General features: G+C 42.0%; 1 protein-coding gene across 7 annotated transcripts in view; it reads right to left on the bottom strand.

Annotated features, from left to right (window-relative positions):
- The window catches only part of lsp1a (lymphocyte specific protein 1 a), a 215809-nt gene that overhangs the window by 77978 nt on the left and 110179 nt on the right, over positions 1 to 27652 (bottom strand). For all 7 annotated transcript variants that reach the window (XM_052029179.1, XM_052029175.1, XM_052029176.1 and 4 more), the window contains exon 2: positions 11557 to 11718. In XM_052029179.1, coding sequence (XP_051885139.1) covers positions 11557 to 11718 — 162 coding nt within the window. The remainder of the gene's footprint in view (positions 1 to 11556; positions 11719 to 27652) is intronic.

Raw genomic sequence — 27652 nt, 5'->3', positions numbered from 1 at the left:
TTCAAGTTGGGTGAGGGAAACAGGTTACATGGCAACTCCAAACACACCACTCAAGTGGCTCTCATGAGAAGTGATACAACGAGTAGGTGTCTCTACATGTGTGTTACCTCTGAGCACCAAGCCTGGTCTACAGTTGTTTTGAACTTCACTGTCATTATTCTGTCAAGTTTGTGAGATAGCTGCTGTGTAATGGCACTGAACTAATGTTCACATGGTGACATCAGTACTAATTGCATTATGAAACCCTAATTTGCATGTTATTAATGAGATTCCCATTTGTCTTTTCGAGCAGCTCAGCTGACAGAAAAGAACCACATGTTCAAAGTGCAACTAGTGGGAATTGAATGGGAATCACTCTGCAGCAAGTTAGACTCCCACCATTACCATTTGCATGACACAGGGAAGAATAAAATTACCTCCTGGCATTCTATGCCTAACCAAATGGCAGTATTACTTCTGGGATTTTGGTTAATTGTTTTGTCCCCCCAAAAGGAAGAATTTTGAGTAAAACTTTAATTCTTGGTATTCTGTTTTAATAATAAAATTTATTCCCATTCCTTTCTTTTACGTTAATTATTGATGATATTTCCCATCAGTGAAATATAATAATCAAGAAACAAACCCAGCTGATTGTGTTGGGAGGTCACCGGTACCTGATGAAGAGGAACAGTTGTCTGACATGGCTTCGCCCTTTGATAATGTACACTGGCAAAAAAAAGCAACTGTCACACAGACCACTAGCAAGATCAAAGAGAAAGCTGCAAGAACAGATGCCTGCTTGTGTCAAAGCCTTAGATTTCACAGAAGTAATAAGGACACGTCACTTAAGAGGACAATGAGAAACATGGTGTTGTTATTTCGTATCATTATGCAAGGAAGAGTTGCACAAATTGAATCGAGTCGGAAGAGAATTATTCCTGTAAGAAATTAATACGTCACAGCACTAATTTTACCATGGGTTTTCATAGGTGTTTGCTTTCACGATTGGGCAAATAAACATGCTACGAATATGCAAATCAGATTGTATTGGAGTCTAATACTAGAGAAACAAAGGACTGCAGATGCTGGAATCTAGACGGAAAGCACTGGAGGAACTCAGCAGGCCAGGCAGCATCCGTGGAGAAAAGCAGGCAGTCAACGTTTTGGGTCAGGACCCTTATTCAGGACTGTATTGGAGTCTACTGCTGTTGTCTCCTAACAGTGGTTTATGCTATTGTACAAGATGTAGTAATAATGCAAGTCTGATCCATCACATCTAACATCACTTTGACAAAGTCCCACATGGGAGACTGGTTTGAAAGGTTGGGGCCAATGCGTCCAGGAGAAGTCAGCAAATTGTATCCAAAACTGTCTTGTCAATTGGAGATGGTAGAGGGTTGTTTTTGCGATTGGATGTCCCATGAGGATCAGTGCTCGGACCCTTATTGTTTGGATGTGAACATGGGAGGCATAATCAGTAAGTCTGTGGATGACACAGAGATTGGTGGAGTTATTGATGGTGCAGAAGGTAGTCTTAGGCTGCAGAGAGATGCATGATGCTGAAATGGGCTGAAAAATGGCAGCAACATACAAAAAAATGCTTGAGGAACTCAGCAGGTCGGGCAGCATCGATGGAGGGAAACGAACAGGCAACGTTTTGGGCCGAGACCCTTCATCAAGATGAAAGGAAGAGGGCAGCAGCCAGAATAAAAGGGTGGGAGAGGGGGAGGACCATAAGCTGGCAGGTGATAGGTGAATCCAGGTGAGAGGTGGAAGGGGGAGAACTGGGAACGATGTGAGAAGCTGGGAGGTGATAGGTGGAAGAGGCAAAGGGCTGAAGAAGATGGAATCTGATTGGAAAGGACAGTAGTGTAGCAGTTAGCCTAACACTAATACAGCACCAGCGACATGGGTTCAATTCGGGCCGCTGTCTGTAAAGAGTTTGTACGTTCTCCCCATGTCTGCATGGGTTTCCTCCAGGTGCTCCAGTTTCCTCCCACATTCCAAAGACATACGGGTTAGGAAGTGGTGGGCATGCTATGCTGGCGCCGAAAGCGCGGCAACACTTGCGGGCTGCGCCCAGAACACCCTACGCAAAAGATGCATATCACTGTGTCTTTCGATGTACATGTGACTAATAAAGAAAATCTATCTAAAGGGAAGGAAGTGGGGAACCAGAGGGAGGAAGTGTGAGTGATGGGCAGGTCATGAGGGCAGGGGAGGGGAAAGAGAATGGAGCCAGAGGGATGAGGGAAACAAAGGAGCGGTGAGTGGAGGATGGAGGGGAGTGGTGCTGTGAAACAGATTCGAGGTCTCAGAGGCAAGGACTCTGAACACAGTCTTAGAGATAAATGATTTATTTACAAAAGACAAATGTGGGGAAAGGTTAACGGGAACAACACACACATGTGCACCGTTTATAGCGAGTGTGGAAAAATAGCAACAAGGGTAAAATACACACACACACACAACAAACTAGATACAGACGATCAAGGAAAAACAATGCGATACCCGCCACCCCTTGACTCAGTGCAGGCACAGCTCTATGCTACCGGGGACACTAACTAGAACGCTCCCAACCCTATTAACAGTGCACAGCTTACCAATGATCTCTCCAGCGCTGACCCACTGTTCCTCGGCCTGGGATGAAGCAGGGTGAATCCCTCAGAGCAGTCAAAAGAGAGAGAACTGAACACATGTGGCACTCTTTATAGTCCTGGAGGGCTGGGGGGTCCAGCCCAGGTAATTTAAAAAGGCCAATGTCCGGTGCCAGCAAGGGCTAATCGATCACAAGGTCAATAGCGAGGCCAAGTACAAAGGAGCTTAAAGGGACCAATGGTCAGGTGTGCACTGATGGGTGGGGTGGAGCCAATCCTTGATTGGCAGTGGTGTGTCTTTTGACCAGGTAATGGGCAGTGCTGTCACGTGACAGCCATGACCCTCCATAATACAGGTGGTTACCGGAAGTTGAAGAAATCAATGTTGATGCCATCAGGTTGGAGACTAACAAGATGGAATATGAGGTGCTGTTCCTCTAATCTGCTTCTAGTCTCAAACTGGCAGTAGGAGGCAGCAGTGGACACACGTCACTATGGAAATAGGAAGTGGAATTAAAATTGCTGGCCACCAGGAGATCCCTGCTGTTAAGGCAGATAGAGTGCAGGTGCTTGAAATGGCTGATGGAGTTTAATCCAGACAAATGTGAGGAGAGGCATTTTGGGAACACTAATGAGGCCAGGGCACATGCTCCTTTTCAGAACCCTGGACAAGCCAATGACATTCAAATATTCCGTCTTAACAAATCTCACCTCCTCTTATCCCAAGAATCATTTTGCTGAATCCAAGCTGCACTGCTTCCAGAACAAATTGTATCCTTCCTGGTGTACAGTGACCAAAATCATAGACAGTATTCTTGGTGTGGTCTCAGCAAAATGGTGCATAATTGTAAAAAGTCATGCTTGCTCTTGCACGGCAATGTCCTTGCACTATTCCAGTTAATGTAACACTATTAAAGCACCAGCAACCCAGATACAAATCTGGCTGCTGTCTGTAAGGAGTTTGTACATTCTCCCCATGTCTGCATGGATTTCCTCCAGGTGCTCCAGTTTCCTCCCACATTCCAAAGACATACAGGTTAGGAAGTTGTGGGCATGCTACATTGGCGCCAGAATTGTGGCAACACTTGTGGGCTGCTCCCAGAACATTCTATGCAAAAGGTGCATTTCACTGTGTGTTTCGATGGACATGTGACTAATAAAGATATCTTATCATTCCTGATCACCTCGTATTTTGTGCACAAAAAGTTATGAGTCCCTCATATAATTTATTAGTTCCTCACCAAATTAGATTTTTTTCTGCTTTTCTATACACTCTATCAAGATGATGAACCTCATCTTTCATATCCCAACCCTTTGATCAATTGATTAACCTTTGCACACTCCCTGGGTCCTCATAGCACATTTTCCCACCTAGCTTTGAATCAGCAGCCAACTTGTTTTTTTTTTGAAAACACTCATTTCTTCTGTCCACATCACTTCCCAATAACCTTTACCTCAGCACACGAGCAACAACTTGCTGCCAAGTTAATAATAGCCTATTTATTCCCGCTTTCTATTTGCTGAACTTCATCCACACTAATATATTACTCCAATCCCAAGCTAGTATTTTGTGCGATAACCTTTTATGTGGCACCTTAACTGGATCCTGAACTTTGCAAGGCATTTACAGCAAACCCACATTTGAAAAGAGAATGTGCAGGAATGACATACCTGTGTCGCTGTTTACAATATTTGAAATCATTATTTTGCTGGAAATAGTACAGATAGAACTTCTCTTGAATTTATGGTGCTGCTAACATACTGCAACTAGAGGGAACTTCTCTCCCAAGAATTTAGGCTATGCCAATTGCAGACTCTCTGAAGATCATCAGTAGACTACAGCCATTCTAAGTGGCAAGGAATACAGACCTAGGAGAATTAACACTGAATTTTTATGGTAAGTCTCTGAAACATTCTCTAATGGTGTAAAAAAAAGCATTCGTTCTGCTTTTAATTAGGTTGTAGATTTCTAGCCAGCAAAAAGCTTGGCTTGGAAAGAAAGCAAACATTAATAGTGGGGTTTCCTCTTGTGTATAGTTTAATGTCTGTCAATGACTGCATGTTCTGTAATACGAGTCTATCCATTGCAGCCACTGTGTGCTTTCTAAAAGAGAATTTTTGAAACAAGATGTATTGTTAATTCCTTGCATAATCTTTAAACTCAGATTGGTCAGTTGCCACAGTAGCAGTATCAACATTTTGTAAATCGAGATCATATGACAGGTCTCACTCTAAGTCAACCATACTGCAAAGATTATTGTACATTCAAAAGGGCATTGTGAATACCCTCATTCACTTGTGGCTTGCACCTTTCTGTAAATTTAATTATACAGTGGATTGTACAGTAATGTCACTTTACAGGAATTATCACAAAATCTTTTCTGCGAATTATCTCATGTTTTTCCAAAATCAAAGCTGACACGTGTTGGAGCATGGTTCAGTGAAAGTCAGCATTTCTCCAGTATCATGCCCAAGTAGCTGTTCCTTCATGCACTCTCCATGCAAAAAAGCTTGCTACAATTTCTGCCAGTTGGAGCTCTTACCAGTGCCCTAATACACTTGAAGGTCTTGATTTTCCAATCAGCATTATTTGAAACACCAACTTTAAATGGATGAGAAAATCCATATGAAAAAACCTTACTGAGAGAGTATGTCACTGTGACATTTAGAACCATACAGCACAAAACAGGCCCTTTGGCCCACCATGTTGTGCCATCCATCAGACCACCCTCACACTATCTAACCCTTTCCTCCCACATATCCCTCTATCTCACATTCCTCCATATGCCTATCCAACAAACTCTTGAACCTGTCCAATGTATCTGCCTCCACCACCACCCCAGGCAGTGCATTCCATGCACCAACCACTCTCTGGGTGAAAAACCTCCCCCTGACATCTCCCCTGAACCTCCCACCCATAACCTTAAAGCCATGCCCTCTCGTCTTGAGCATCGGTGCCTTGGGAAGGAGGTGCTGGCTGTCTATTCCTCTCAATATTTTATATACCTCTACCATGTCTCCTCTCATCCTCCTCCTTTCCAGTGAATAAAGCCCTAGCACCTTAAGCCTTTCCTCATATTCCATACGCTCTAATCCAGGCAGCATCCTGCTAAATCTCCTCTGCACCCTCTCCAACGTCTCCACATCCTTCGTATAATGCGGCGACCAGAACTGAACACAGTACTCTAAGTATGGTCTAACTAGAGTTTTGTAAAGCTGCATCATCACTTTGCGGCTCTTAAACTCAATCCCACGACTTATGAAAGCTAACATCCCATAGGCCTTCTTAACTGCTCTATCCACCTATGAGGCAACTTTCAGTGAACTGTGAATATGAACCCCCAGATCCCTCTGCTCCTCTACACTACCAAGTACCTTGCCATTTACCCTGTACTCTGCCCTGAAGTTTGTCCTTCCAAAGTGTACCACCTCACACTTCTCCGGATTGAACTCCATCTGCCACTTGTCAGCCCAGCTCTGCATCCTATCAATATCCCTCTGTAAGCTCCGACAGCCCTCCACACTATCCACAACACCGCCGATCTTAGTGTCGTCCGCAAACTTACTAACCCAGCCTTCCACCCCTTCATCTAAGTCGTCTATAAATATCACAAAAAGTAGAGGTCCCAGAACCGATCCCTGCGGGACACCACTAGTCACTTTATTTTAATAAAGGGGAGAAGACAAAGCTCAAGTACACGTGTACATCTTGAGTTTTTCGTTGGTTGCCTAGCAATTAAACAGATCAAGGTTCCGAGAGGAGCTTTGATTATGTTTGAACCACAATTTTGCTTCAAAATGGCATGTTTTGCAACCAATAGCCACAGACAACCAACATACATCGTGCAGAACATCTGACAGCACTTATCTAAAGATTTAATAGAAATGAAGGCAGTTGTCTTTGTCATGTGAAACTTAACCCAGAAATATCATACAAATGCTTCAGAAATCTCGAAATCAATGAATTGGGAAATCATAATTGTTTCAATCTTAGAAGACAATGCCACATTTTCCCCAAGGTTCTGTTCTGAGATGTCTTTGGCATACAGGCCAATGTGTTTGGGATCCTTCCAAGAAAAGACTACTAAGCTAGGGAAGGTTAGGAAAGCAGTGGTATTGGGAAATAAAAATGAAAATAATTTTGATACAGTATCTTACCATATCAGTTTCTCAAATAAATAACCATTTTTAAGTGCAGTGCTGTGCACACAGGAAGTTTATATAAACAGATATGAAAGTCATTGAACAGTTAATCTGTTCTTTGCTTCAAGGGGAAAACGTTAGCTAGATACGAGGAGAACCACCTTCAAATTGTGACATGGGGTCTTTAAATTTCACTTGAACCATTGGAACAGGCAGATAGGACTTTGGTTTAACATTTCAGACAAAAAGTGGTACTGTGGCAAAAAGAAACGGCAATCCTATAGGGCTGCAACAAATTGCTAGCCTGAAATCTCAAGTTCTGAAGAATAACTTGAACTCATACCTTTCCCAATAAGATATGAAATAATACTAATAAAGCTATGGGACTGAGCAAGTGGGAACCTTGAATAGATTCACTGGTTATAATGAAAAGCCTGCCTGCACTCATTGCCAAGAAGATGAGTAACTGTCACTTAAGCCAGATAGCAGATAAGCAGCATGGACCAAGGAACTATGCTCAATGAAAATGATAGAGAGAGGTTGAGGCATTTTGCAAGTCACTGAAGGAAGCTGAGATAGTGTTCATTTTTGTTTGACACATTCCACTGAAGAGCTGAGTATTGGAATATGCCTGCAAACAAACTATTGATAAGTACCAATGAATGGTGCTGCAGTGTGATGCACAATAGAAAGCATCCTATCCAGATGCATCACAGCTTGGTATGGCAACTGTTCTGCCCAAGACCGCAAGAAATTGCAGAGAGTTATGGACATAGCCCAGTCCATCACTCAAACCAACCTCCTCTCAAATGACTTTGTCTACACTTCCCACTGCCTCGGGAAAGCAGCCAACATAATCAAGGACCTCTCCCACCCCGGTCATTCTTTCTTCTCCGCTCTCCCTTTGGGCAAAAGATACAAAAGCCTGAGAACATGAACCACCAGACTTAAGCACAGCTTCTATCCCGCTGTATTCAGACTCTTGAACAGACCTCATACGCTAAAAGACAAACCCTTGATCTCCCAGTGTACCTCATTGTGGCCATTGCACTTTATTTGCCTACCTGCACTTTCTCTGTAACTGCAACACTATATTCTGCATTCTGTTTTATTTTTATTATCTTGATGTAATTATGTATGACCTGATCTATCTTGACTGCTCGCAAAACAAAATCGTTTCACTGTACCTCAGTACACGTGACAATAATAAACCAATACCAATAATGTGAAGTGAGTGATAGCAAGTTACCAAATGTTTCATACCAGATGTTTTCTCTCTTTTATATCTCTCCTGATTGCAATTAAAAAGAAAAATCAGGAGCATTGTAAAATGGGCTGCTGATTTACCATCACTCATTTTATACCAATGCACAAGTACAAGTGCACATTCCACCCTATTGCATTTATCCAGGAACTATCAGGGATGATCATTATACCTCGATTTTCCACTAAAACTGGTGTACAAACCTCCCTATCACAAATTATCAAAATCTCGGTAAAGCTTGAAGGACCCCACTGTAACATTGTTAATTGTAAAACATTCCCAACTGAAACACTGACAATGGCCTAAACTCAAGGATCCAGGGTGCAGCCACACAAATAGAAAAAACGCCCTGTTAAGTAAAGGCACCTGGCAGCGCAAAGTGTTAGAATAATAGAAAATCTTAAAGAATATTTCCCTTGAGGAAATGTTTAAATGCCATATGCTAACAGCTGGACTGATTAGCAGGGATTTTGGTCCAATGAAAATCACCCAAAATACAAGCTTTCCATGCTTTTGCAGCTACAACTCAGCCAGGATCTGAGGGATTGAATTTAATTAGAAACCTCTATGAAAAGGAGCAAGATCCACTATTCAGGGCCCTAATGATGGGTGGGTAATTGGGGTCCTTGCATACACCTGCCACTCTGCCTGTGCTTGGCTTCTATGTGCCCTTGTCAGAGGAACTCTGTAGTTTGAGTGGTCTTGCACCAGGAATTCCCATAAGACCACGAGGGTGTTACATTTCTTCCAAGTAGGTGTTAAAGAGCTTATTGGCTTCTCTGTCATCCTCTGAATTGCTTGCTACGAAGTACCTTGGAGTAGACTGTCCTTTGGGAATCTGGTGATGAGCTTGCAGCCACTGAGACTTGCTCAAAGCTGGTTGAAGGAGCTGGGAGCCTCAAAGCTGAGGGATATTGGCCTGGGAAGAGACACTAATAATGGTTTGCCTATCCTGCCAGCAAACGTGGAGCCTTTTCTAGGGGCAGCATTGTGCTCTGAAGGGCCACGTCTCCAATGCAACTGAGGGCAAGCATCATTGCTGCTTTCCAGACCTTGGGCAGAGATCTTGGTCTGCAGACACTCTTTTATGCAAGCAGGTGAGAGGTGTGCTGGTGCATTAGAGTGGGTGGGGGATTTTGCCATTGATGTCTGCCCTCCCCGATAGGTTGGCCCCAAAGGTAGGGGAAAGTGATTGACATCGACCAGAGCGTCATGCGGATTTCCAGGGTGTGCTGTTCTGTGGCAGGTGAAAGTTGGTGATGAACTTTTGCCCTATGGACATTTAGTGTGTCACCTATCCCTAGCATTTCTTAGTGAAGGAATCAATGGATTTTTGGAGTTCAGCCTCTGAACGGGAACGAACACAAAAAGTATCAGTGTGCTGCAACTCACTGACTAAAGTTGGGGCGGTTCTGAACTGGAGGCAATGATGCACGAACAGTTCCCTGCTAGTCCTACAGATGAACTCCACTCAAGGGATGGGTGAGGACGAGGGGCAATGCTGTTGTTGGAGGTGAAGGAAAATTGACAGGATGGCTGGTGTGATGACCAAACCTTGCAAGACTCCAGTCTCCAATGGGATTGTGTTTGTTGAGGATCCTTTGCTGAGGATTCCAGCTTGCATGCCATCATACAGCAAACAAAGGCGGCAACAAATTTTACTGGATAGCCAAATTTGAGAAGAATTCTCCATAATCCAACTCAGTTAACCGAGTTGATGGCTTTTGCGAGGTCCCAGACAGCCAGAGGTTGAAGCTGCTCCCTATACTTTTCTAGAACTTGCAGTGAAGATCATGCAGACTGTGGCTTTTGATGGGAGAATCTGCATTGCAATTCTGGGAGGAGTTCTTCTACCACGGAGAGACATTGAGAATGTCTCATAACATCAGTTCCTGTGGTAGAGAGCCAGGGGAGCACTCTGTAATTACTCCAATGGGATGTCTCCTTTCAGATTCACCTTCTTGCCAGGCTATAAGGTTGTAACACGTAACAAGCTATGCAATGGAGTCTTGGACACTGGCACCAAAGGTTGAGTTTTAGGTGAGATGCTCTCCCAAGTGTTCCATCAGGTCGGCACCATCTCAATGTCCTTGATGAGCTTTCCATCATTTTGGGGGTTGAGTCCTTGGCTATCTTTCACTTTTGATGGTCTTGACAGCACTAAAGAGTCCAAGCACGTTCAGCTGGTTGCTGAATCTCCTGCATTCTGTACACCCACCACCCATTCTTTAGCTCACGTTTCTTGTTGAATCCTGGTCTTCAGATGTCTGCAGAGCTTCCAACATCCCTCCACCCCAATCCATCTCTTGAGCCGTGGAGACTAAAGATATTTACTTAAATTAAAAAAAAACACTTAATCAACATTTAAATTAAATCAAGTAAGAACCTTTACTTACTTTCTCTGACAGCCTGTTACTCCTATTGATTTCAATTGGATTGCTATACAAGTATCGTATTAACCTGGCATGTTTTTGTGGGTGGATGTTCTAGCCACGTGCTGGGATGTCTGCAGAAGTTTGCACTAACCCTTGTTGCACAGTGCAGGCATCTCACAGCTGGCACGCTACATGGAAAACTGTACCACGGCCTTCACTTGGTAAAAAGCTCAGTTCTGCGCAACATCCACAGTAAGATCTATGCAGATCTCAAAAGAAGAATGCTTTATTCAATTCTGGTAAAGAAAAGTCCATAAAGGACTAATGTTGAAAACTAATTTATTGGGAGGGATTGGCATTTGGTCAGATGACCATTTTACACACTGCCTAACTTGATTGCCCACTGATTTCAAATGCACAGAAAATAGGTGGACCATAATATTCATAAACTGCTTCCAGAGAACGTTAAAATTATGTTACAGTTTTTTCTTGCTCTATTCCTTTCTATGCCGTGGCTTAAACAACAGAGGAGTTTGAAAAACATATTGTGTTACAATCATTTTGTATAAAATACCCAGCAAATATTTGTAAATTACATCTGTTGGGTAAATGGAATGATAATTCCAACACTGTGACTGATTGGAGTGCACTTTGAGATTTAGACCTCCCAAATCATTCTGGAAAGCACATCGAAGCTGCCTGCACCTCCCATCTCCTACAATCCCCAGTTTTCCGCTCACTGTGAACCGATAATGAAAGTTAGCTCTAACATATGGCATTATCGCAAGATGAAACAAGAAGTTGTGTGTGCTGATTAGTTTCTAATCTTCCCACTTGCACCTTTCCCCAGGAGACCTTATCTCCCATTTCCAAATGCAATATGGCCATTAAATGCATACGATTGCAGAGACATCACTGCAGCATTGAATCAGTACTCGGGGAAGGAGTACTTCTTTCTAACGTAGCAGAACCAGAGACAGGTGCCTCCTGATAAGTCCAGGTTGTACACCAGGGTCATAAAAGCAGAACCTATGACAAGGGTGACAAGAACTATTGGACATTCAACTTCCATAGGATGAACAAGTGCAGAGACCTCATCTCACAAGCTTATTGAGTGCTAAAGTATTTGTGTTTTAGTGTATTAACTGTGTCTCCAAGTTGCTTGAGAAGCATAAATTCTTCATGATCAAGGACCTACTGGTTTTCCTTGGCAGTTCGGTGGCTCTCAAACTCTGGCACAGATGTGTTGCTGGCGTAGGATCCATTGTCATCCTCGTCATAGCGCCGTGCTTCACGTGCTCGACGCCGGCGCTCACGGGCTATCTCTTCCTCATCTTCTATGCTCCTCTGTGCAGTCAACCTATCAGAAAAGAGCAATGTGAAATTATATGAAGCTGCTCACAGTAGCTGGCAAATTAACTGGTAGAAGGATCAAGGTTAGAGATGAGAGTGCTTAATTTTCACGTGCAGGGAAGGAGTCCAGGATGACTAATTGCAAAAAGCATGCCGATTATGTTGAAATATTTTTCCCCAAAAGAGGAACTCAATATTTATGATCCCACACCAAAGCACTAAAATTGGGTCTCAAAATGCATCATTGCACACAATCATTGGTTTTCTCCTGCAGAAGCACATGGGGGAAAGAGGAGGGGAAGTAGGGGTTGGAACTATGAAGGTGGGGTAACTGGGAAAGGGGAGAGTGCAACACAAGGGCCAAGTCCCCATTCCCCAGCAATCAGGCAGCACATTTAAGGGTGTGTGTCATACGTGTATAACTTGCATCCGTTTAAAGTGCCTCTCCAAAAGCAGTCAAATTTAAATACTTGCACACACCCTGCTCTCCTCCTCTCAATAAAATGCTAGTCAAATGTTGTTTCTGTCCGACGGAAGCTGCTCCTCCTTCCTTGCACCCTCAGCACCCCCATGGATGGCTGCTCCTCAGCCCTTCAGCTTCTTCTCTTCAGACCACCCTTTCTGATTTCTTTGCCTTGCCACTTAAATTTTCCTTTCTTGGCCTGTGGCCATTTTATTTCCTCTTTGGAAATACACATTTTTGTGATCACATTGATTTCCACAGAAATCCAAATAGTTGTTGAAAACATCAGGCCTTTAATAGACATTCGGGCCTCGAAATTCATCTGCACCATTTTTTCTGGTGCTAAAGCAATGCAAACAATCTCCCTAATATGCTTGTGAAATTCATTACCACCAGTTCCAAAACAGTGCTTGTGGACTCCACTGTTTCATAAGGGTTTGATTGTCCCTTGTCAGTAAGACGTTTCCTCTGGGCTCTGACCTCAGGAAGTAGCAGTTAAAGGGTCTCACCACAATACAAGGAGCACCCTTTCAGTTTAGCCACAGCAATGGGGGAGTGGGAGGCAGAAAGGGTCTTTCAAGGCAAAGGAACCTGCAGAGACTTCTGAAGATCAGTACTTATGGGGGACAACTCCCTTGTATAAAAAGCAGGAGGGTGCAGGGGGAGATTGTCAAGACTTTAGAGACCCCCATGAATGCCAGTAAACTAGGGAGTTGTACACTGCAACCAAATGCCTCTTCCAGGTCTGAATCCAAAAGTTGCATTTATCAAAAAAAAAGTCATAGGTGATGTATCTCAGCAGAGGCAACTGGCAAGAATCCTGAAGCAAGGCATCAGGGAGTGAAGGGGACCCAACATTAGCTCTGAGAGCTGGTGGGGGGAGGCAGAAGTTAACGGGAATCTAAATTGGCGAGAATAAAATGGGCTTCAGTACGATTTTTGTTAAAATAAACTGTGTTTGATGACTAGTGCAGACTGTGTGGGCAGAAAGGCCTGTTTCTGTGCTGTAAAACTATGAGAGGCCAAACAAAAGTGTATGCAATGCCCTGTACAACTTCTCAACCAAGAAATCCAGCTTATTAATAATTGGCATTAACATACTCAAAAACATCCACAAATTTGGCTTACACCATGTTAAAACAATGTTTGTTTGTGCAGCACCTTTTCTTGGCCCCAGTTTCTTAACATATAGTTAATTGCAGAAAGAGTTTCTAATGGTTACAGATTTTAAATGATATGATTATCTGGAAGCATCAACAGGAGGATACCACAATAACTAGAACACCACCTGGGTAGTTATCAGGACACACAGTGAACGGGATGCTTGAATGCGACATGTCATAGGTCAATAGATCTCTCCTTATCAGAAGTTATCTAGATAAAGATGGAATACAATTGTCTGCATTTCATAAATTTCTTTGCTTAGAAACAGGCGAGTGGGCTTTCTAAAAGGGCTCCCTCATTCCTACCAAACCTCTGGCAGAAGATCAGGGAAACTCTGCAGAAACACCAAGGAGCTCTTCTCACACTATTTGCAATTTCTCTGTCAATCTTTCAACACAGGTACTGGGGAGGTTGGAAGAACATACACACTTGTTCGATGCGAGATTCATTTCAGAAAGAGACCACATTCAAAATGGCTTCTTCAGCTGCAGTCTGAGGGAATTGGCTCTGATTCATTTCACTGAAATAAGCCAGCCAAGCCAACAGTTTTGATTACTAACAGACATGTGCATTTGGGAAAATAATCTGAATTCACTTAAGTACTACAAACAATGTATATCATTGGAGTATCAAGGATTGACTTAATCTAATCAAGACCACCCTTGCTGAGACTCCACAAGTGCCCATCAACATGCAATCGTGTATAAGTGCTTGTAAGTACCTTTGTCTTTGCTGTTAGCTCTCAAAAACTGCAGTGTTCCAAAAATCTAATGCTTGATACAATGGTAAGGCGCTGCTTGTGACAAAGCCACAGCAAATAAAGGCAAAAGATAAGGGTGAGAATAAAAGAAGTGGGTGGGTGAGGGGGGAGGAAAAAATGCAGAGGAAAGGGTGCTAGGAAAGAGGGAAGGGAAGAAGGGCAAAGAGGAATAGAGCAAAATGAGTGGAGGAAAAAGTGAAGGGTAGGAGAGGGTGAAAGAGAGAGGAGGAAAGAATGCAAGAGAGAGGAGGAAAGAATGCAAGAGAGGGGAGGAAAGAATGCAAGAGAGGGGAGGAAAGAATGCAAGAGAGGGGAGGAAAGAATGCAAGAGAGGGGAGGAAAGAATGCAAGAGAGGGGAGGAAAGAATGCAAGAGAGGGGAGGAAAGAATGCAAGAGAGGGGAGGAAAGAATGCAAGAGAGGGGAGGAAAGAATGCAAGAGAGAGGAGGAAAGCCTACACACATTTTATAGCCTCCCAAGTGGGAACTCTGAAGGAGTTTCATTACAAATTCATTAGCCTTTGACATATCCTGTAGTGGCTATCAATTTGTACACAAACATGACAAATTAACGTGCATTTAAATTTTAAATTAACTTTTATTGACAGCATGGTAACAGGCCCTTCCAGCCCAACAAGTCCGCACCACCCATTTTAAACCCCCATATTAACCTACCCGTACGTCTTTTGAATGTGGGAGGAAACCGGAGCACCCAGAGGAAACCCACGCAGACACAGGAGAACGTACAAACTCCCTACGGACAGCGATGGGAATCGAACCCCGATTGCTGGCGCTGTAATAGCGTCGCGCTAACCGCTACGCTACTGTGCCACCCCTGGAAGGATCCCACACAGTAAAGAAAACTTGAACTTCTGGGATGGACCGAATTGCTAACGTGCCAGTGATTGGAAGCTTGTGACACAGTATAACCAGCCTCCCCTCCATGGACCATCTATACTTCCCACTGCCTTGGTGAGGCAGCCAGCATAATCAAAGACCCCATCCACCCAGGACATTCTCTCTTCTCCCCCTCCCATCAGATAGAAGATACAAAATCCTGAAAGCAACATACCACCAGGCTCAAGGGCAGCTTCTATCCAGCTGTTATAAGACTATTGAATGGTTCCCTAGTATATGGACTCTTGACCTCACAATCTACTTCGTTATGACCTTGCACCTTATTGTCTACCTGCTCTGCACTCTGTAACTGTAACATTTTATTCTGCACTTTTATTGTTTTACCTTGTACTACCTCAATGCACTGTTGTAATGAATTTATCTGTATGAATGGTATGCAAGACAAGTTTTTCCACTGTACCTCGGTACATATGACAATAATAAACCAATTTACCAATTTAAAATGTTGTAAAGAAAACCATTAAATTAAATGAAATAATTAAATCACTTACCTGCACTTTCTCTGATATGTGAAAAGCCTCAATGGAGGCATACCGGAGACTGAGTGTTGGTCATGATATGTCATGCCAATAACTCCCTTTAAAGGAATAGGATCAGCATGTATTCACCAGCCTTTACAAATCACAGAACATGCAGCTAAGTGATTTAATTATTTCATTCATTTTAATGGCTTTCTTTACAATATTTTTAATACACCAGCCAGCTCTGGCATAAAGCTGAAGATCCAAATACAACACGTTTCTCGACCCTTACCTCTGCCAATGTTAATTCCAACAGTGGAGCAAGAGGTGAAAATCGCCATTGGGTTCACCCAGACTTTCACACTGACCTAAGCACGGACAAAATTCTGAAACAAATTAAGTCACAAATTAGAGAGCTGGCAGCTCCGTACACAAGCCAAACTGAGCTGGCTGACAGCAGTTGGGTTACACTGCCAAATATGGGCCATCCATTTCAAACTCGCCAGGTATTTTCATTTGGAAGGACCAGAAGGATTGCGGGGATTCATGTAATTGCTCACCATCCAATATTTACATCAACACCTAAACCTGCTGAGATTTATATCGAGGGAATAGGGACAAGAGAAAACAGATTAAGTCAAAAAATAACTATCTCTAGGGTGTTAGGAAAAAGAACAAGCTGCCAGAGTAACTCAGTGGATCAGGCAGCATCCGTGCAGGCAGAGGGACAGTCGACATTTTACGTCAAGACTCTGCATCAGGACTCTGATGCAAAGTCTCAACCTGAAACATCGACTATCCCTCTGCCTCCACAGATGCTGCCTGACTGTTGTTTGCTTTTTGCTCCAGATCACAGCATCTGTGGTCTCTTGCATCTCTGTAGGTTGTTCCTTGATAAAAAGCACACATAATTTTGGTCCCCCAAAGAATCTTTGCAATTTTAATTGTCTCCTCCACATCCTCCATCTCTGCCGAGGATGTTGCCTCAAGAAGGACAAGTTCATGGCCACAACCCGATCCAAGTTATCTCATTCCAGTGAGAGCTTTCGCATGTCACATATTACAGAAAGTTCAAACTGAAGTCCTTTCCAACTGAGATCCATTGTCTGCCTATAGATCAATGAATGAATCTGCTACCCCCAATTCACGAGACTCAATCTACATCAGTCAATAAATGTACCACTGCATTCAAAATTTGGTAACATCACAAATGATGTGCCAAGCAGCAGAATAATCATCTTTGTACCTTACGTATGCTACGAGTATACCAATATTATTTCACAACACCCGTGTATCAAGTGTCAGTCATAGCTCAGTTGAATTCAGAGAGTTGTAGGTTCAAGTCCCAGTACAGAAATGAGTGAAAAATCCAGGCTGTCATTTTGGTGCAGAAGTGAATGTAGTGCTGCTACTCTGCACAAGCCATCTTTCGAATACAGTAAAACTAGGGCTGTCTGTCCTCTTGAACCGACATAGAAGGTCCTGTCTCTGCTATTGTGAAGCAGGGGAATTCCCCCAATCCCTTAAGCACTTAACTCGAACATATCATTTGCTCATTAGTGCAGTGCAGTTTTTTTTTACAACATTGTGGTGACCAAATTGACTGCATTATAAAGATTGCACTTCTAAAAGTCTTCATTGGTATAAAATTCTATGTGATAGACTGAGGTCATGGAAACCATCATATTAGTTTTTCTTAACAAGCCTACACTAAGAAATTGTTGTACCTCATTGGGGAATTTTTAGATCTCTGGAGAGAGCACTTTGTCCCAACACTGTTTTGTTAGCTCAACAGGAAATATTAACTCCAACAACTGCAACAGGACAATCAATCTGCTCTTCCCATTGTTTCAGTTGGAAATTGCAGTTGGACCAATCCCATCAGAACAGAAAGATCCCAAGTCCATCCTGGATCAACTGACCCCAGCTAATTAAATCTGGAGCTTGATTTACGGGTAAGTTAGTTCTTCACCAAGTCACAGCAGACATAGAGGTAAAGAATACAGGGAAAAGAGTACACGCTTATATTAAGAATATGGCTGTGGAGCTGGAAGGCTCCTGGAACTGGCAATTCAATGCACAATTGGAAAATAATGGGCAGCCCCAAGTATGAAGACGAGGAACAAACTGGGACACTTGCCATAACCATTCCTGTACCTGGAAAGTGCAGGAGTTCACAAAGCTTCCCAAAAGCCTTAAAATGGCTCTCGGAGAAAGTTCAGATAGTGACACGAAACTAACTATTCAATGTCTCCAAGTGGAGGTGAAAGAAATTTGAAGGAAAAATAGATTTGCTGGCAGAGGATAAGCCTGCATACTAAGTAGGGAAGTGCCCCACAAGATACATCATTACTTTAATACTTGAAATAGTCAAGATTTTGGCCACTGAATTGTTACTTGGAGAATGGAGCCTCTTGGTGAGCAAACCTTGAACAAACAGCAGCTCAACGGGGAACAAACCCTCTTGCCTACCTTTTGTCCTGGACTTTCCAAAGATAACTCTGAAATTTAGTTTAAAATGCATTTTGTAGACAAATATCTTGTGGGCAGCACAGATCAATATTTTCTTGCCCTAGCTACCATTTCACTTTTATACAGACTGAATGGAATTTCACAGTTTGGTAGCAATTCTGTGAATGCGCAGAGGGAGACAGATGCCTTTGGTACAATGTAATTGAGTTTCTAAAAATAGCTGACATCCAGCAAACAGTAAAAAGCTTGTCATCACACCATTGCAACAGGATTAATTTCCAGCAACACCATGCACACAATGACAGGAGTGAGAATACTCCTCACTTTTCTTTCCATCTCAAATGACACTGAGGAACCATCAAAGGAAGTTAATGCACTGAACATTTATTTTTCTGTAAATCAAAAAAAAAAGCACCCATATCAGAATCCACACTTACATTAACACCCAAGGACACAACACGGTATTTACTTTAGCTTTATTTTTATCTTTCCCATCGGGCCAGTGAAAAGAAAAGATCAGTTGGTCACAGGTTCAATCCCAATTTCTATCAGTCTTGTTATAATGCATTGTCTGTTTAAATAGTATGCAACTTTCAGGAGGTCCCAAATGGTAGGGCATTTATGAAGTAAGGGAACTCTACAAAAATCATCATATCACTCCACTCAATGTTTAGGCAAGAGTGCCTGTGGATCTATACCCAAGGTAGGAGTTAACATTTTCTAATTGAGAGAAAAGGTCACGGATTAAAAGTGTGCCACCTCTGAACCCTTTAAGGCTGAGGGTACAGGGTGTGGGGTTGATTTTCAGCAGCCAACGGCCCAACTGGCTGAACTGCTACCGCTGTATCAGAGGGCACAGTTGGGTTTAGGAGAAAGGTGGTGAGGTATGGGTATGCAGGATATTACGGTCAGGGTTTTGGGGGGGGGGGGGGGGGGGGGTGGTGGGTGCGTGGTCATTGATCGGTTAGCAGTAGTCTGAATGTTGTCAAGAGATTAGGGTCTGAATGTCTGGTTGTTGTTATGGTAGTGAATGGATGGGGACTAGCAATCAGGTTTTGTGAAGGGAAGTTAGAGGGGTGGGGGGGGGTGGGAGGTAATATCATTAACAGACACACAGTTTAGGGTGTTGGGGGCTATGGAGATATCAGTGCACAGTGCTGTGGGGAGGGGGGAGGGCGAGGGGGAAGGCAAGTATTTCATTTAATTGTTGGATACACTAGTGCTGTGCTGTACAGGGAAGAACATGTCTTGGCAGGTGACCTCTGGAAAAACAAGTTCCCTCGCAATAGTTCAGAAGAAGCATGACATAGAGAACGTCATCCCATGTGATGAGACGAAGAAGCGTCCAGCTGAATTTTTGATGGTGTGTAAAATCAACCCAGAATAATCATTATTGCATTTCACTCAGCAAAAATTATTTCTCAATGCTGATAAAAATAGTTGTGTAATTGAACTTCAGGCCAAGAATGTATTTGAGACAATTTTCTAATGTAATTAATCATGGCACCCAAACAGAAAACAGGCTATTTTTGATCATGCCTTATGTAATTGCACAAAGTTAATCAGTTGTCCCATATTAAGGTGGCCTCCGGGGAGGAGTCTTCATAATACAACTAAATGTTTGATTGAATTTGAGAGTGGTATATTTATCCAAAGGTAGTCTCAAATTAAAAGGTAGCTAACCTTGCCAATAATAGAAGTTAGGTGAATAAGCAAGAGGTGAAGATGGTACAAAGGAGTCACAGACAGATAAACTGTGAACAAAACGGTGGCAGATGGAGGAACATGTGGGGCAATGGGAATTTATTCATTTTATTAAGACACATTAAAAAAGGGGCTTAAAATGTGTTGAGGATATATTTTGTTTTATTTAAAATAGATTACACTAAACAAAGAAAGGTAATGTGCAGATACAGTATGAATTGGAAAGGGAAGTGGCTTGTTGGCTTTTTAGGAAGCAGGAAGCACACAAGGGGAAATTCCTGCTGCAATTGTACAGGACTTGGGTGAGACCACACCTGGAAAAACAGGAGTAATTTTGGTTTCCATAGCCCACAAAGAAAACACTGGCTTTCATTAAGTTAATTACAAGGATAAGGAATTAATCCATGAATGAATCAAATTTCTGGAATTGTCAGGAATGAGAGGTATTTTCATTGAAAATTATAAAATTCTGAGAAGGCTTGAGAAACAAGTGGCATGGTCTCAAAATTAGTTGGGTGGGGCACCAGTCAGTTAGAAATAATGATGAGGAGAAATTTAAAGAGAGTTATTAACTATTGCAATTCTCTACCACATGGATGTGTGACTACTCTGTCATTGAATATATTAAAGACTGAGATTGACAGAATCAACGTAAATTGAGGAGTAAGGGAACAGACCAGAAAATGGATGTGGTTGAGTGTCAGCCATAACTTTAATAAATGTTGGAGCAAATTTGAGTGGCTGTATGGTCTTCTTCTGCTCCAATTTCTTATGTGTTTATGAATGGTCTATAACAGATGATGTACAATGTTGTCCATTATGGAACTTATCCAACTGAAATGAATTTTAAAAATGGAAGATCCTGCTCTAAAAGTGGAACTGAAACAAATTCCTTGGAATCATCCAATCCTAGATCCTACATTATTAATTCATGTTGGTCTAATACATCCACAAATCCATCAGGATCTTTTTGGCTTCAGTATTCAGAAGACACTGCACATCGTGCCATATTCTTCTGCACTATTTTTCTTGTTTAATCAGGCTATTTCCTAGCCAGAGAGTCAATTACTTTTACATAGTCTTAATTTAGAAAACAATAAGAACTAAGCCACATATGCAGTGGTCAAAATAGTTGGCAACACCAAATGATGAATCTCAAATTACTAATTCATTGTGGAATTTCCTGACAGCTGTTAAGTTCATGAAGCCATTCATTGTCACTAACAAACACCTCCACTTCTTTTTCCCTCCATCACCATACTGACCATGCCTTGTACTTCTACAAAAATCAAAATCGACTGTATTTGAAGGAAGTTATCCTGCATGCTTGCACTGAGGTGCAAACTGCCATTTCATTTCAGTTTATCTACTGCCAAGGTCATGGATCTACAAAACTAAAAGAGATGATGTCATTATTGGACTACCATATTTATACCAATACAAGGTCCAAAGAAATTTGGAAATATTAAGAAATGAATTGACTAGCATGTGAATAGATTTGCAGAGGTAAAAGGTAACAGTGGATCCTAAGCTATGATCTGAATTTTCTAACCCATCAGATATAGAAGCTGCCATTTTCATAATTTTGTTCAGGTTTTAATAAAGATGTCAACAACATTGACATGGTCACATTCACTCCTACATGGCCTGAGAAGCAGGTGGGTACAACTAATTGTTCAGCAACTAAATGTCTTGCTGGACTACATCAAGGGATGAAGCATCAACGAAGGATGCACTAGAATTACTTCTAGAGCTCACTAGAGGTAATCCAAAGAACATAAAAAATAGAAGCAGGAGTAGGTCTGCTCTGACATTCTTGGCTAAGCTTTTACCACATCACCACTTTCCTGAACTTATGCCATATCCCTGGATTCCCTAATATCTAAAAAATCATCCCCCTTGTTTGAACATACTCAGTGACAGACCTTCCACAGCTATTCTGGGGGAACAATTCCAAAAAACTCACTATCCTCTGGGTGAAGAATTCCCTCTCAACTCTCACCGGAATGGCTGAACCTGGTTCTGAACACTCAGCCAGGGTAATTATTATTTCACATCTTAAGGATTCTCTACATTTCAATGAGATTCTCTTTTTCCTAAATTAAGTATAGACTCAGACTGCTTAACCTCTCCTTGTACATTAAACTTGCATCCTAGCAATCAATATGGTGAACCTTTACTGTACTCCCTCGACTGCTATCATATCCTTCCTTACATTGAGAGGCCAAATACGTACAGAACATCCCAGATGCCATATCACCAGCACTCTATATGACTGGAGTAATATGCCTCTGCTCTTGTACTCAAACCCTCTTGGAATGAAGGCCAGCGTTTTGCTTGCTTGCCTGCCTTCCTAATTGCTTGCTGAAGCTGCATGTTCATTTTCAGCAAATTGTGTACAAGGACCATGTCTGTTCTATGACCAAACATCACCTTTTAACCTCGGCTAAGATTTAAAAGATCTCCCTTCTATTTTTTTTCCTCCTAAAGAGCAGCAGGTTTTCCATGAACTGATTTGTAAACTAGTTTGTAGTTATGAATTGCTCATTTTCTTTCTTGGAATCACTTCAAAAATTGCTATAAATGATTCAATTTATCTTCATAAGTTGCTTTGCTGGGATTTGAATTCACAGCTATTTGAGTTGTCAGTTCTCTAGGCTAACATACTAAAGAGCATTTCAGATGTATTTTCCAGACTAACATGCTAGCATCAATGAGAAAGTGATAGGTCACATCATAGAAAGATCAGCAGATTCAAAGCTCACCAGTTCTCTTTTACAATGAGATGCAGTGATAAAGATGAATTTCTGCAAATTGGATATGTAACTGGATTATGGACTTTCTGACCAATCGCCCACAGACTGTCAGGTTAGGAGGGCACATATCTTCCACCCTCACCCTGAATACTGGTGTTCCCCAGGGGTGTGTGCTGAGTCCCTTCCTGTATGCCCTTTTTACTCATGACTGTTCATCTGTCCATGAAACAAACACCATCATAAAGTTTGCAGACGACACAGCAGTCATTGGCCTGATCATGAACAATAATGAATTGGCATACAGGGATGAGGTACAAAACCTGACAGCCTGGTGTTCCGCCAACAATCTCATTCTCGACACCCAAAAGACTAAAGAGATTGTGGTGGATTTCAGGAAGTCAAGGAAGATAGATCTTGGTCCAGTGTTCATTGGTGGCGAGGCTGTGGAGAGAGTCTCCAGTTTTAAATTCCTGGGGGCATACGTCACCGAGGACTTTTCCTGGGCAATACACACCTCAGCTGTCATTAGGAAGGCACAGCAATGCCTCTATTTTTTGAGGAAATTGAAGAGAGCCAGACTGTCTCAGAACATTCTGGTGAACTTCTACCGGTGTGCGGTGGAGAGCATCCTGACATACAGCATTACTGCTTGGTATGCCAGCTGCACTAGGAAGGAGCAGAAGGCTCTGCAGAGGGTCATCAAGACAGCCCAAAACATCATTGGGACTCAGTTACCAGCGATGGAGGACATCTATCAGGCTCGATGTCGGAGCAGGGCTTTAAACATCATTCGAGAACCAGCTCACCCTGCTCACTACCTTTTTAAATTACTCCCCTCTGGTAGGTGATACAGGACAATACATGCACACACTACAAGACTGAAACACAGCTTTTTTCCCCCCAAAGCTGTTAAATTGTTGAACATGGACTGACACCTCCTATACATACATACACATACTGTGTCTTCCCCCCTTTACCAGCTGGACACATCATGGTGTTATTTAATATATTGATATTGATATGCTGCTGATTATCATTATTATTATCATGGTTCATTTGCACACTGCCTTTTTATTTTTTTTACACTTTATATTTGTGTAAGTATGTTTGTTTTATTTTATAGTTATAATTGCTCTTATTAATCTACTGTTTTGGTTTTTATTAGGCAAGGGAGTGCCATCGTAATCTCGTTGTGTTGTTGTTGCAACAGTACAATGACAAGTAAAGAATTCTTGAATCTTGAATCTTCTTGAATGCAAAAGCTTTTAAATAGCATAAATATTTTAATGTCACACACAAGGCTAACAAGCAACTTTAAAGGCACAGATTGTGTCCATTTAATCATGTGGACATGCCTATTCAGTAAAGTGAAGTTTTAATCACAAAGTCTAGCAATCTACGGGTCTGGTGAGGGAGAGTTGATATGAAAATCAAAAAGTGCAGCTGGGGAAATCCAAGATGAAAACAGAAAATTCTGGAAAGACTCAGCAGGTCAGGCAACATCTGCGGAAAGAGAAACAGGGTTAAAAGTTTCAGGTCAAAGAGTCTTCAGAGTTGATATGATCTCCCCACAGCCCTGCATCCCTTCAAATGGTAGCTGACACTAACAGTTAAGGTCATATAGTGGGTTGTCCATCTCAAAGCCTGAATGCTTTAAATACAAATGATACTAAAAAATATTGAAATATTTCAAGAGCTCATTTTCACCAGAATTACAACTACATCCATTTGCATTACATTGGGTTTTAAGTAGATCAATCACCATCTCCAACCTTTCTCTTCACACTGCACTCCTTTTGTTTTGCATTTAATTCTGTGGTGATTTCCTGAACCCAACAGAAGCCACAAAGCCTCCTATGCAATCTGAGGTAAGAAGATCTGGTGCAAAAGAAAGGCTTAGATTGCACACGGCTTTCTACAACCACAGGATCTCTGAAAGCCACTTATAGCTAGTGAAGTACTTCTAAAGTGCAGTGACTGTAATATGGGAAATAAGGTGGAAAATTTATGTATAGCATCAGGCAAACAGGAATCAGTTAATAACGAAATCACTTAGTTGGGGGATACAATGTTGGATGGAACATAAAGGACACTTGTGCTTTAGAACTGTATTTGCCCAACTGAAAGGAAAAAGGAATCTCAGTTTAACTCTTTTGGCAACCAAGGATGTTTCAGGATGCTACACTCATTGCTTTATTGACATGTTGGCCTGATTTTTGTACCCGAGCCTCTGAAGTGGGAACCTAAGAGACTCAGGCATAAAGAGAAAATCAGGCTGACAGGTCTACAACTAACAGGATGCAACAAAATCCACCAAAGAGGGTTAGTAGTAACACCAGAACGTCAATGCATTTTCTGTTTTGGCCACACTGAAAGCCACGGCCACTGTGCACAGATTTTGACACTGGGGTCTACCTGCAGTGAACCTACAAGCTGTTATTTTCACACCCGATATCTCTGCTATGATATTTTTAAGACTTGTTTTTCCCCGGTTTCTGTTTATTGCCTGGACTGCTATTAACTAGGAGTTATGTGAGAGTTTTTATGATGCACAATAGAAGGAAAGTGACTGGACATCTCTTCCATGCAGTTACCCAGAAAGGCCAAATGCTGTTTTCAGAAACTGATTTTTAGTAAGTCAGGGTATAATTATATCCAAGTTTGCTGGCATGTGTTAGTTCCCTTTATTAAAATCATACATTCCTAATTTTATATCATACATTAAGATATCTTATCACAGTTTGGAAAGCAGAGAAGTTGAATTAGTTGCATCAAAAAGCACTTGCACAGCACGGATGGAAGATGCAAAATTTGGGCACTGGCTGAATTCAAGGGTAATTCCAGCATAACGAGTTTGTCCCGGCTGTTTCCATTGCAGGATCGTAGAATTTCCACTGGGCTGTTCAGCCCTATGTGTGTTCTGCTCAGGAGGATCATGGATGATTTGTAACTAAATTCTCTTTACCCATTTTTGCTCCATTTTGGTATTAGTTTATCATTGTCACTTGTACTGAGGTACAGTGAAAAACTTGACTTGCATACCATTCGTACAGATCAATTCATCACACAATGCATCGAGATAGTACAGGGTATAAACAATAACAGAATACAGAGTAAAGTGTCACAGCCTCAGAGAAAGTGCAGTGCAGGTAGACCATAAAGTGCAAGGTCATAACAAGACAGATTGTGAAGTCAAGAGTCCATCTTTTCATATAAGGGAACCATTCAATAGTGTTATAACACCAGAATAGAAGCTATCCTTGAGCCTGGTGTAATGTGCCCTCGGACACCTGTAACTTCTGCCTGATGGGAGGGGGGGAAAGAGAGAATGTCCGGGGTGGGTGGGGTCTTTGATTATGCTGGCTGCTTCATCAATGCAGCAAGAGGTATAGACAGAGTCCACAGAGAAGAGGCTGGTTTCTGTGATGTGCTGAGCTGTGTTCACAACTCTCTGCAGTTTCTTGCAGTCCCGGGCAGAGCAGTTGCCATACCAGCTATGATGCATCCAGATAGGATGCTTTCTATGGTGCATTGATAAAAGTTGGTGAGTGTCAAAGGGAACATGCCAAATTTCTTTAGCCTTCTGAGAAAATCGAGGTGCTGGTGAGCTTTCTTGGCCCTGGTATTTACGTGATTGGACCAGGACAGGCTATTGTTGATGTTCACTCCTAGGAACTTGAAGCTCTCAACCTCAGCACCATTGATGTAGACATATGCACTGCCCCCTCTCCTGAAGTCAATGACCAGCTTTTTTGTTTTGCTGACATTGAGGGAAAGGTGGTTGTCATGACACCATGTCACTAAGCTCTGCATCTCCTTCCTGTACTCCAACTCATCATTATTTGAGATACGGGCCACTATGGTGGTATCATCTGCAAACTTGCTGATGTAGTTAGAGCAGAATCTGGCCACGCAGTCATGAGTAGATAGGGAGTAGAGGGCCAAGGATGCAGCAGCCTTATGGGGCACTAGTGTTGAGAATAATCGTGCTGGAGGTGTTGCCGCCTATCCTCAGTGATTGCGGTCTGTTGGTCAGAAAGTCAAGGATCCAGTTGCAGAGGGAGGTGTTGAGTCCCAGGTCTCGGAGTTTGGTCACCATGAGTTTGCTTGGAATTATAGTATTGAAGGTGGAGCTGTAGTCAATAAACAATAGGTGACCCATATCATACTATATTTAAGCCTAACAAAACCTTTCACTCAAGTCTTTAAATATTCAATTGCCCTACCATTCACATCCTTCTGAGAGAAATACTTACTATTTTCACTAATCCTTTTGTCAACAAATGTGTCCTAATTTCATTCTTTGTAAAAACAAAATAAACTGCTGGAGGAACTCAGCGGGTCAGGCAGCATCTGTAGGAGGAAATGCTCAGTCAACCCTTTGGGTCGAGACCCGTCATCTGTACTGACGAAGATGAAGCGTGAAGGGTCTTAACACGAAACGTCAACTGTCCACTTCCCTCTACAGATGCTGCCTGACTCGCTGAGTTACTCAAGCAATTTGTTTTTGTTTTACTCCAAATTCAAGCATATGAAGTCTCGTGTTTCTAATTTCATTCCTCGTCAACTTGCCTCTAATTTACTGTCCCATTGCCTTTACTTCCTCCATCATTGTATCCATTCTATCAGTTTATTATTTCAAAACGCCTCAACATTTCAATGTCTACACCCAAAGGATTGCAGGCCAAGCATACACAACTTGTTCCACCAAGACTCAGAGTATCATTCTTCACATTTGCATTGAAGCTTCCTGAGACATGAGTCAATTGTTTATTTTCCTTCTTAGTTAGATACTGGGCCCATGCAATAACTTTTAATGATCTGTGTATACTAAATCCCATTGTTGCTCTGTATTAAAATAGCGAGGGACTCCTGCATCCTTTGAGATGCCCAATAATCCACTCTCAGATGTAAAAGCTTCTATTGGCAATATTCATTGCAGATTAGAGTCCTTCCAGGTATCCTGGATAAAGTTTTTTCCCCCAAATCACAACTCTATACAGATTATCTAATCATCATCTCACTGTTGTTTACAGGATTCAGTTGTACACAAATGGCTGGGCTTTCTACATTAAAACTGTAACTAGACTTAAAAATGAGTTTCACTGGCTATAAAATCCTTTGGAGCATCAAAGATGCTACAGAAAAAAATACAACCAGTCCTCTCTCTTTTTTAAAGTAGAAATTTAGGAGTCTATGTTCTGGAACTAATATATGGATCATTGAAAATGCAACAGTTTTAGA

The sequence above is a fragment of the Pristis pectinata genome, chromosome 14 (assembly GCF_009764475.1).
Source record: "Pristis pectinata isolate sPriPec2 chromosome 14, sPriPec2.1.pri, whole genome shotgun sequence".
NCBI lineage: Eukaryota > Metazoa > Chordata > Chondrichthyes > Rhinopristiformes > Pristidae > Pristis > Pristis pectinata.
The sequence above is the reverse complement of the archived record's forward strand: the minus strand, read 5'-3'. Positions and strand labels throughout refer to the sequence as shown.